The 12,487-nt window shown below is 33.7% G+C and overlaps 1 protein-coding gene across 3 annotated transcripts in view; it reads right to left on the bottom strand.

Annotated features, from left to right (window-relative positions):
- LOC110020954 (ATP-dependent DNA helicase DDX11) overlaps positions 1 to 12,487 on the bottom strand; it is a 39,595-nt gene that overhangs the window by 14,388 nt on the left and 12,720 nt on the right. For 2 of the 3 annotated variants that reach the window (XR_002293588.1, XR_002293587.1), the window contains exons 8-9: positions 4,713 to 5,280; positions 4,018 to 4,635 (exon numbers count right to left, since the gene is read on the bottom strand). Coding sequence is in view for 1 of the 3 variants with exons in the window: in XM_020719261.1 (XP_020574920.1) it covers positions 4,421 to 4,635; positions 4,713 to 5,280 (783 nt within the window). In the remaining 2 variants the exon portion in view is untranslated. Of the gene's footprint in view, positions 1 to 3,970; positions 4,636 to 4,712; positions 5,281 to 12,487 lie in introns of those variants that run through there. The other variant, XM_020719261.1, reaches the window with a different exon arrangement.

Below are 12,487 nucleotides of genomic sequence, written 5' to 3' on the forward strand. Positions count from 1 at the left end.
GCTTGCTGTCACTACCATGATCAACCGTCGGCCGTTTGTCGTCACCACCCAAAGCCACGGGCCGCTTCCCAAACATCATATATAACAAGAGATGGGGGGAACCTTTCAAACAACATAGTCTTGCAAAAGCAAGTCAAAATGTATGCCATAAGTTTTTGCTACTGATAATAAAAACTATTCCCTTCTTTTCCCGTTCGAAAATTTAAAAAGCAAACATTTTCACAAGATGTTTTAGAATGTTAAACCCAAAAAAACCTGCATTTGTTTTAATACATCGTAAGAGGTATTTTCAATTAAATAAAATCTTACAATCATTTTTATCAAAGATATTTGTTCATTTATCAGACAAAAAATCATCAAAATGCAAGACTAGATCCTTGTTTGTATAAATTTTGGCATCTCATTTGGATAAATAAATTTGAGGTACCTATTTAAAAATAGCTTTGAAAAAAAGAGGAAAATTTAGATGCATATCAGTAAACCACACAATTTCTATGTATTTATATATCTAACACCTAAACTCAATTTTACATGCATATCTCCTTGCCCTTGCATGAAAATATGTATTTCACTTTTTTAAAGTCAAAATGATGGTATCTTTTATGTGATGATATGTATGATTTAGGTGGTGTAAATGTAAAAAAAGCAAAATTTAGATTAATAACTGGAAAAAAAAAATCATTATTCGTTCGAACAAAATGTAGAGGCAGTTACGTCCTTAAGGGGTTGTATGGTGACGGATGAGTTTTAAGTTATTAGGATTAACTGAAAACTATTTGGCAACAGATTTACTAAATCTGATAAATCCATTTTAACTTGTTTTGGAAGTCCTGTCTACATCCAGATTTTCTCTCTTGTAAATCCCATAAATCCATCAATTTGCAAAATTTAGTAAATCCGGGAATTACACCTAAAATCCGCAAAATCCGGATTTATCAAATCCACATACTTGTTTTGTCCAAAATAGCTGTCTGACAAAATTTAGCCTACATCCAGGTTAAATATCGCTCTGAATCCATTGCCAGACAGCCCCTAAGTGTTAGAGGGGACGAACAAAAATGACACATTCAAAAGATAGCGAGAGGAATGAAAGAGAATAACAGTAATGTTCTTCCATTGAAGTCAAAGAAAGAAATTGTGCGCATCTAGGGTAAGGGAGATGCCATACTGATGCTATAGAAGGAAGCTCTGCTTGCGGGAGAAGGGATCCTGCCGCATGTGGTCGAACTAAGCCTTGAGCACCTCCTGTGCAGATTCGAGCGACATCGAAGAGGAAGAAGAAAAATTAAAGCACTATGTGCTTGCGAGCGAAAGAGAAGAGGTGACCTAAAATGCAAGAAGCGGGTATCAGGCCCAACCAAAGGGGAGAAGGCATGGAGCCACGGCTTCATGTGCAGGTAAAAGAGGAATCACACAGCTAAGGGACCGAACATAGCAATTATAGAAAAAGGTTAGGTAGTGTGTTATAACATACAACTTATATGTATATTAAATTTCCTTTATAATTAAGGGGTTGTCTAGTAACAGATTTAAAGTTGGATTTAAGCTAAATCTTGTCAGACGGTCCACTGCCCGAATAAGGTCAACACGAACTCTATCTGAATAATAAATTGGTCAAAAACTAAGACCCGAGCTTCGTGTTTATTCAGATCATGTTTGAGTTTTTAGGTTCAACCCAAAGCCAACCTGAATAACAAACAGGTTGAATTATCTGACCCAAACCCGACTCAAAAAATATTTGAGACAAACTTAACCCAAATTTTTCGAGTCGAGTTCAAGTCATGTTGATGTTTCGGGTCAATTTTTGACAGCCCTAATTTTGGACAAGATGAAGGCACGGATTTAATAAATTTGAATTTCGCGAATTTCGACCGTAAATCCCATAAATACTAAATTCCACGCATCGGTGGATCTACGGGATTTACAGCGAGAGCGATTGATATCGCGATAAATTTTCGCAGAACATCCGAGACCGTTTTAAATGGATTTGCAAGATTTAGAGGTTTGTCAGCCGATTTTTCATTCAAGATTTAGTAAATCGGTTTTACAGAATTTACTAAATACTAATAACTTAAAGTAAATCCATTACCAAACAGCCCCTAAGTGTTAATTATTTTACAAATTAAAAATAGATAACATAAGTGAAAGGATCTTTGGCAAAGACCACTGCATCGAGCCTTCAAGGAGAAAGGTTAGAGTTTTGTTTCCAAAAATCATTAGTATAAATTAATATTAAGTGCAATGTTGAATATCTAAAGCTAAATGTTAAAGAACTGATAACATGAAAGAATTGAAAAGACCAGGATCATTATGTTGTTAGAAGAAAAAGAAGAATTGAGGAAAAAAACTATTATTTACAATATTTTTTATTTTGTACAAATATTTATAATTTTAATGGGTTTAAATAAGAAGAGAAAAAATTAGTTTTGGTAGGTGATATAGATGATTGAAATTTGAATGATTTAAATGATCTTTGACTAAGCAAGTGAAGAAATAAGCAGTTATAAAAGTCTCCAAATAAATTAAGATGAGTACTTATTACTTTATTTGGGTTTATATTAATTTGTTTTATTCTTTTAACATGTTCCGTTCGTTAAACAATAAAAATACTCTTATAACTGAATAAAGATACGTGAAAATAGTATGAATGTCTCATGATTTTAATTTTTTCATCCTTTACACTGCATTAAATGAAAAAAAAATTTAATTAATTGTTGAAAGAAATAAAATACAAACTAAATGAAAGATATATGATTTAGTTCATTAAATTCCCTTTACTATGATACTAACATAAAACGCTATTGTACACGTGCACGTTAAAGAAAAAAATGAAAATTATTTTCTTTATAGTACAAAATAAAAATAAAAATAAAAAATGATTGTGTTTATGATACAAAATGAAAAGGTTTTGACGGTACTCCTAAATTATCTTCTAAAAAAAATTATAAAAATATAAATGAAAATAAAAATATAATTGATAAAACAATTAAATTCAATTTTATAAAAAAGAAAAAAATAATTTTATTTTTTTATTAAAATATACCTTTGAGCATTCATGTTGGGCATTTGCATAAAATATTAAATTTAATGCATAATAAAGTGATGATTATTCACTAAGTTAACATATTATTTAATTATGCTTTAAAAAAAAAACTATTAGATTAATATGTCTGACAGAAGAAAGTTTTTTTATATAATTATTGTGATAGGTAATAGTCTCTCCATTTTTATATTTTGTTATTTTTATTATATTATCTGTGTTATTATTTCACTAGTTGATCGTATGTATTTGTTATATGATTGCTTATATATGTATTGTGGATTAGTGATTCTTTTCTAGTTAAATGTTATTGCGCACTAATGTTAATGTTTGACAATATTTTTCATCGTCCAACTATTTGTTCTCATCTTAGTTAACTCCAAATTTCAGGGTCGAGTCGTGACAAATTTATAGGTATTGAGTGATATGTCTGTAAAGGGCCCCAAAAAAACCTAAATTTAGAATGAAATCTAAACTTACTATATTGAATAACTTCTAGACTCAACCTCCTTTATGATGAAAAAAGCCTAATCAAATCAAACCTAAAATAAAGAAAAAAAATACGACTGCCTTTTTAAGTTGAATCTAAGAGGACTCACTTTTTCCAGGAAACTAGAAATTAATGACAAAAATAACACCTTGCCCAGCAATACAAATAAACAAACCACTTCAGTTTAGTGCATGCATGTTTAAGTGAAATAATTTTAGATACAAATAACTCGATAACATTGGATGGACTCCCGAATTTAAATGCAAAAAACTAAAGTAAATCTATCCCAAAAATAATAAGTACAAAAAAAAGAGCATCATAATGCAGAGTTTAAAATTTACCATCAGAGAATCCTAAGAAGGTTAAAGCATGATATAAAGCGGTTAAAAATAATAAGCAATGTCCAAACCTACATAGTTTCTTTTTTTTTTTTTTGGTCGTATAATACAAAATTTTGAAAGCTTTTAAAGATCAGGATTGCACTCACCTTCCAAATTATCTCTGAGTAGAGTTTGTTATCTTCAAGCCCATGAGAAAAAGGGCGTAGATCTAGAATTTCATTGCCTGAACCAGAAAATACTATCCCATCAAGTAAAATAAATGAAAATATCCTCCTCTAGATCAAACTCAAAGAAGCCTTTTGCTATTCCAACAGAACATGACCGCTCGACAGTGAAGACTGAATAATCTGATAAACTAGATAATGACCTGATATGGCTGGGGCATCTCCATGAAAGATTAGGCTCCATATGAACACAAAACCTCAAAGCACAACAGCTGTGTTATTAAATTTCCCCCATAGAGAGAATTTTCAAGATTAATTTCACATAAACCAGCTTCATTACACCAGCCAATCTTCTCCCAGTCCACTGGTAGCTTATTGATTGATTCTACCGGCAAAATTTCTGCCTGTTATGTTGATAGAACTGAAACAGAAGTTTATGGACTTCACCATAACTTCCAGTAGCAAAAACCAGGCGGTCCCTAATCCAAAGGGGAAGCTTATCGGTTGGCTTAGAGAAATTTTGATATGAGGAGTTGCAACTGTAGCGCGAGTCTACTAATAAAACAGCAGCATAATCATTTATATGCCTAATGGCTCGACCTGAAACCAAGAAACCGATTAGTGTGGAAAGCAAAACTTACCAGCATAAAGTAATGAACTTAGAGAGACCTTCATACCTATTGACTGATTAACCGCTTTCATACACAAGTTCTCATAGTATTCTTTTCCTCTTTGTTTGCAGCTTCTTAAAATATCAAAACCAGACTGAACTGATCCACTGCTGTTAAAGTTGCAACTAGCTCTGCTGGTTGAGCTAGTTGTTTGTGAGGTCTCTCCCAGCCATTCTATATGCTTGATTCTTTCAATCAATTCAACATCAAATAAACTTGGATAAGGAAGTCCAACCATGATAACACAACGGCCCATTCCATCACTGAAGTTTATACCTTCAGAAATCTTTCCGCCAACTACGGCAAGGAGAATTGCACCAGAAGTTCCTGGAGTTTTTGAAATCCCATTTGAAGAACTTATGCTTTCCTTGTATTCCCTGAGAACAACCTCCACATCCACGTTATTCCTAGGTTCTCTAAACAAACGCTTCTTCTTGAGAATTTTTTGAAGAATGCCTGAAGCCTTCCAGGCACTATAAACCTGTCCTTCATACTCAAAAGAGGAGAAGAACACCACCATCCCCTCAGGAACTATTGCCACCAGATTGGAAATGAATCTACCGAGTTCTTCTATCTGAAAAAAGCATAATTTTAAGAACAAACTTGTTCTGCTTAAAAGAAAAAGTTTTTGAAAATATTTGAATATAAACAACAAAGGAAAAGGAACCGAGATATTCCTTTCATTTTATATATTTACCTACATAAATTATGAACGCCTATGACCAGAAACAAATAAAAGACGAATCAATGGAATACAGATTAGAAATACTTCCCAAATATTTCCCCTTGAATTGTACAAGGAATTAAATAAGATTTATTTTGTTATGTGGGATCAAGGTTCATTCACAAGTCCAGGCACATATGATTTGTTACATGTGGAAATGAGACCCATACACACTCTATTAAGAAACTTGGCACGTGTCCTTAAATAAAAAAAGGCTCCTAGATAGAAATAAACAAAAAAAGATTCCCGCATTAAATTAAGACAGCATATGATATAAATGTCAGAACGAAATCGACAAACGAATGTGGAGCTTTCTCTTAAACGCATTCCAAGGAGCACTCAATCGATTGAACTTGACAAGAAAGTGATGCCAAGTAGCACAGCAACGTCTTACTGTTCCTAGGAGAGGCTGCTCAAGGGCTCATGACATCTCAAAGAATGATGCCCGGCATTGTAATCCTCAAAGAAACTAGTTGATGGTAAGAATAACAATTTTTAACAAATAAAGAGAGAATTGAGAGAGCTGACATAGAGAACAATGCTTCTCATTCCTTAACAGCAAGAGGGAGTTGCCTGAACATGACTCACAACACCTAGGGAAATGGGCTAGAGATGGCTCCACAGACTAGAAGAAATTACTAAAATTAGGACTTATAATACCATCAAACATGAAGACCTTCTTGTTTGGAACAGCTTTTTATCTGCTTTGTTTTTCAGACTACCACCACAATTATGTTTGGATAACTATTTTCTTACTGTTTTTTGGAAATTTCTGTGTAGAAAGCTGTTTTTTTTTCAAACTGAGTTGTTAAAGTGTATTGGCTGCCAGAAAGTTGCGGTCCAACTTTTTGAAAATAAAATAAATTTATAATAATCACAGCAGTTTTTTGAAAAACAATTTCTTCTGCAGCAGCTTCTTCAAACAGTTGCACCTGCCTTGAACAAATCCTTAATCCAATGCAAGAGATGATATATAGGAATGTTATTCTGACAACTGAAGAAAAGTGTACAATATGACTAACAGCCTAAACATGAAAGATAAAAAAAGATAAAAAAGATTGATACTTGGTCTTATATCCTCTAGATGGGGGAATACCGCTAGACACCACCCAAGTTAGTTTTGAAATTCATAACATTCAGATCCTTAGGTCATGCAAGTTATGATGTCAAACAAGGGGAAAATGAGCCTTACAATCTCACCCATAAACAAAATTGTCTGACAGACATAATAAGGTTGTTGTGTGTTATATCACAAATTTTTAGAAAGTTACACTCCAAATTTCTGCCAAAAATTATACCATATTTTTCACAGATCCTGAAATGATCAAAAGCATTTTTATAAATTTTATATTTCATTTGAATCATTTTGATATACAGAAGCGCACATTAAATAGTTTGGACAGATATTTCAATCATTTTGATATATAGAAGCACACATTAAATACTTTGGACAAACACACACACACACACACACACCCCATAACCTAGACACGTGAAATAGAAATCAAAGAGTAGAAAGGATGCCAGATCAAAGAGGGAGAAGAATAAAAGAAAAGAGGAGAAAAGACAAAAGGATGAGGTTTATTAGATCCCCAACCTTATCAGATCACTTGAACAACATTCGATAGCAAAATAGACTGCGCCATCGCATCCAAAATGGTGAAAATACACAAAAAGAACACAATTCATACCCGGGTACACGCACAAATGTGAGAATGCAAAATTACTCACACTTGAGGCCGACAACACAGAATTTGAGGTTCGTCATTTTGTCCTCTCATCATCATCATTGGTCTCGCATGAAACCATAACTTCTCACAACTCAAAATCTCACATATCAAAATTGCGATGCAATTGGCACAATTATCAAAATTTAATACACATTTGACATTGCATGGCAGAGCGAAACTCGCATGCAATGCTCACAACACAATGAATAAGTCATGTACACAAGCTTCACAATATGGTGGGGACATCTCTAATATTTGTGCTTGTTATTCCAATGCAACGCGTAAATATGTATTATTTTTGTGATGTTGTAGAAGATGAAGATAAGATGGTGATGTTTACACCACCGAAATGCATTTTCATAGCACAATGGGTCTATGGGTAGACCCAGGTTTCGCAAAATAGACCCCTATGCAAAGATGATGCTGGAAGACTATCATATTTTCGACTAACATGGAACCTAAACAGAGCATAAAAAAGAACCTAATATAACTTAATAGGATAACTAATTTGTAGAAGCAAAAAAATAATTACATGAAAAAGATGCAAAAAGTTTAATAACAAAAAATATATTAAATGAGAGATGAAAATAAAACCTACAAGAATCCTTGAAGTACTTGAAAGCTCACATGGAACACGAGTAAAAATCCTCTAAATGAAACAATCAACGCTTCCAGACACTACTAAAAAAAATGAAATGCTTAAGCATAATTTGAAAATGAGAGTAAAGACTCCCTTATATTTATATTAGGAGATTTGATTCCTATCACGATCCGGCCCGGAATTTGGAATTAACCAAGACGACAACTGATCAGATGGTAGGAACTAAGATTTTTAAATTCATTTACTATTTACCAAATGAAAGTCACTAATCAAAGCAATAAAATTAAATTTACCTAGTTACTTGTTGTTGCGTCTTTTATAAATATTTTTCTTTCTATTGCTAGTCTTTTAATCAATTAATTAACATGAAAAAGTTAGTTTAAATAACAATGAGCTAAGCAAACCAGTGAACTCATATCCCTAAACTACAATAATACAAGGAAAAAGAAAAATAACATGCATGTCAGTTAAGCTTTTAATAAATCAATATAAATATTTGAGATGTTATTCAATAAATATTACAATATTAATAGCATGTCAATATCATTCTACATCTGAACAATTGTAACATGAGCACCATCTAAAATTTGTACCACTTAAAGTACTTCAATATCAATATAATTTTTCACTTACGTGCACGGGTAACTTAGTGCTCCCCCACTAGTATCATCAAGAGGTGGTTTCGTTATTGTCAATCATTCACATACAAGCATTCAATAAAAATATTATTTTCTATCAATAAATATTCATTTCTCATTGCATAGTCGTTAATATACTTACAGATCATTCAATATTTATGATAATTTAAATAATCATGTACAAACATGTCATTCCTGCAATATTAACAAAAAGTCATCAGAATTCAAAATCCTAAGTTTGCGGTCATTTCAAAATAAAAATATTGGTACTACTAAATGTATTTAGTCTAGAAGAAGCAAAATATTATTATAGTATAAGAATATGAGTATTCATCCCGATGATGATTAATTTATTATTTGATTTGATATGACGTTGACTCTTCTAAAATTTGAAACCTAACATAAACACAGTTATTCATAATAAAACTATTAATTTGTTATTTTAATTAATATACCCATATAGTCATCTAATTTTCTTTAGTTTTTAATGAAACGTATAACCAATTAATTTAGCCATTTTTTTTATCTTAACATTAAGTTGCCTCATATATTTGTATTATTATATATTATACCATAATTTATTTTCCTAAACGTATTAACATGCTAAACTTAGAAACATTTAAATTGGCTTGTAAACTTAGTTTCATATAGAAAATAATTAACATTTAAATTAAGATTCATGCATGAATTCCTTCAGGCAAGACAATTTTCTTTTTTGCGCTTTAGCTTTTTTATCGATTACCTTTAAACAATTGATAATAAAATTAAAATCAATTTAATATAATTTTTTGAATTTTCATTTTAATTAAATATAATAACTCAAATAATTAAATATCTTAACTTACCCTCTCGCTCTAATTCATTCGAACCGAACGACAAGGTTCGGTCGAGCCCTAACGCCCGCAGAACTATGTCTTCCTCTTTTCTACGTGCGGAGATTTGAATCGAGAGCCTTCCTCGCAAGAGAACCCCTTCGAACAAATCTCGCATGCGAGAGCTCCCCTACAGAAATGCAACATCTTCCACAATGCCTTCCGCTTCGACAACTCCATACCGACGTCGAATCCTTCTCGACACTGACGTCGCTGCTGCTCTTCCCCTCATTCGGCTACAGAGAAACCTTGGCTTGTGCTCAATCTCTAGCACTCTCTAATCTCCCAGTAAGTAACTCTCGCCTCTGTCGCATCGTTTTATAGGTGAACTCGTCGAGTAGGCTTCTGATCCCTCATTTCAATTTCCCCACTTCTCACTTCATCTCCCTCCTATCTGGCTTCCCAACAACTCAATTCATCTTCCTATATTCCTTTGGTTCCCTCGTTTCCTCTCCGCCAATTAATATTAACGGGGGGTTACAATTCCATTCCACTAAATGTCAAACACTAAAAGATAAGAGCATCATTTCATATGTACTTGAAAGATTCTTCTACGTCAATCTTGCCATCTGATCCACAAATTGAATAGAAAAATGAATAGAAGGCAAATTTTGAAGAATTTTAAATGAAGTCATGCAGGCTTCTCAATATTTGTGCAGTTGTTAGAGATAAATAATTTTGAGACAATTCATGCAAGAAGTTCTCTATTTAAAAACGCATTCTTGGGGCGGTCCCCGGGGAGAGACGTAAGCCATTTCACCCCAAGCCCACGGGGAGGCACAAATCTCATGAGACTTAAGCCCGATAACGCTTTCTACATAGGAGCACAAGTTGCCCCTCACGTGGTGTATGTCCAACTTTGGTCTTGTTTGGCGCAGCTTATACATGTGCGGTGGTGTTTTCAAAACGCCGACCTCGCGTTTGTTTCGTGTGTTCATTCAACAGCGTTCTGAACGTAGCGTCGTGCAGATCGTTTTTCCTTCATTAATCGGATCAAGGGGATGAGGTTGTGTTCGGCGTTGGTTGTTGGCGCTAGGGCTCGAATTCCTTCTTTTGCCCTTGGTGATCTCTCTCGCGCTCTCCCCTCGCCTCCTCCCTCTCCGATCCAAAGCATCACTCTCTGTTGGCGTTAGGGCTCGAATTCGTTCTTTTTCCCTTCGAGATACTCTCCAGTAAGATCTATAATTGTTTGTGGTTGGTTTTTTTCGGTTCTTCTCCTTCCGTGTTCTGGATCTGTGAGTTTTTTTTTTTATCTGTGATTTTTTTTCGGTTCTTCGTCATATCTCTGCTTCTATTGCTTTGGATTCGTGAGTTTTTTCGGTTCTTCTGCTGGAGATCTTCATTCTATTCAAATCGTTTTATGTATTTGGAAAAGGATTTGGTATTGATGTGGGTTGTGTTCTTTGAAAATGGGCATGTGGAAGGAGAAGAACCGTGATTTGTGTTCTTCCAAAATGGGCACTAAAAACAGTTTTGGATTTCCTTCAAAAATGTTCTTACGGATTTAGGAACAAATGTGCAAATCGTTTTCAATTGTGTTGGTGTCCCTTTCTCCAAATATCTGTTTTTTTGTTCTTCTGCTGGAGATCTTCATTCTGTTCAAATCGTTTTATATATGTGGAAGGAGAAGAACCGTGATTTGGGGTTTCTCATTTGTGCCTCTGTGCAATTCGAAAATGGGCATGCGGAACTCTCATCATGTCCTGATTTTGTTGGTTCAGTAGAGGACCACTGATTTGGGCTTTCTCGTTTGTAATGCATTACTGTGACGTTGTTTGTAATGCATTACTATTCCATGGCCTTGCAATTAATGTTTTTTATAGTTTGTAGTTTATTTATGGTGGACTAAATTTACAGAGAAAAATCGTTGCAATTGTTTACGGTGGGCTGTATTTGTAGTTTATGGTTGCTAGAAAACTGGAGTTGTAGTTTATTTATTGCATAAAAAAAATGGATTTATAGTTTATGTTGGGTAGAAAAATGGATTTGCAAAAAACATGAATGGCTCACATCTTTATGGTGGGCTGAATTTGTTGTTTACAGTGGGTAGAAAAATAGATTTCTAGTTTACTTATTGCATCAAAAAAATGGATATGGAGTTCATGTTGGGTAGCAAAATTGATTTGCAAAGAAGCATGATTGGCACACATCCTTATGGTGGGCTGAATTTGTATTTTACTTATTGCCCTGTTATATATTCTATGGCTCAACATTTGATGAATGACTCACTTTATACTTTTGGCATATGAGGTCTTCTCATGTAACAATTTGTAGAATTTTGGCTATGTCCTACAGATGTGATGCATTTAGCAAATGGGTATATGGTGTTGAGCCAAAGAAATGAAAATTTTGGTGTAATTTGCCTGCGGTGTAATTTGAGACAGGCCAGCTCATGGACAAATTTTTTTTGGGATTACGGATAATCCTAGCTTTGTTGGAATTGAATTGAAAAACATGTATTAGAATTTGCATATTACACATGTATTTTATATTTGTAGTCCTCTCTAGTGAGAAATATAGCTTTGTACGCTTAAAAATTTGATAATAAAACATGTTCGATGATTTACTGTGGATATAGGTCTTTGACCGAACCACATAAAAAACGTGTGATTTTTTTAATTCTTAACAATTTTTAGCATTTATTTGCACAGTTGTTGGGTAATTGAGATATTTTGATTATTATGTGCTACTTGCAATTCTTCGTATAGTTCCACAATGTGTAAGACATCTGAAGGGGGTCCCTCTGCAATGTGGGATAAAGAAGTCACCAATATATTTTGTGATCTATGTATAAAAGAAATTGAGCTGGAGAACAGACTTACAACGTATTTTAATAAGGAGGGCTGGAATAATATTGGTATGAGGTTCAAAGAACTAACTGACAGAGATTACGACAAGTTTAAATTGAAAAATAAATGAAACCAATTAAAGAAGGAACGAAAAATATGGAATGAGTTGAAACGTGGATCTACAGGTTTGGGTTGGGATCCGATTAAAAGGACAATTGATGCACCCGTTGAATGGTGGGCTGAAAAATTGGAGGTAATTTTATATCTACTCCGTGATTTGTTTGTTTTCCAAATTGGTTTTTCTAATTTTACTTGCTTAACTATTCGCTTTAAAATGTTATGCCAGGCGGTACCTGCAGCCGAAAAAGTATAGACAGTGCGGGATTGAGCCGGAATTTGAAGAAAAACTGGACATAATGTTTAAATG

The sequence above is a fragment of the Phalaenopsis equestris genome, unplaced genomic scaffold (genome assembly GCF_001263595.1).
Source record: "Phalaenopsis equestris unplaced genomic scaffold, ASM126359v1 Scaffold000114, whole genome shotgun sequence".
Classification (NCBI taxonomy): domain Eukaryota; kingdom Viridiplantae; phylum Streptophyta; class Magnoliopsida; order Asparagales; family Orchidaceae; genus Phalaenopsis; species Phalaenopsis equestris.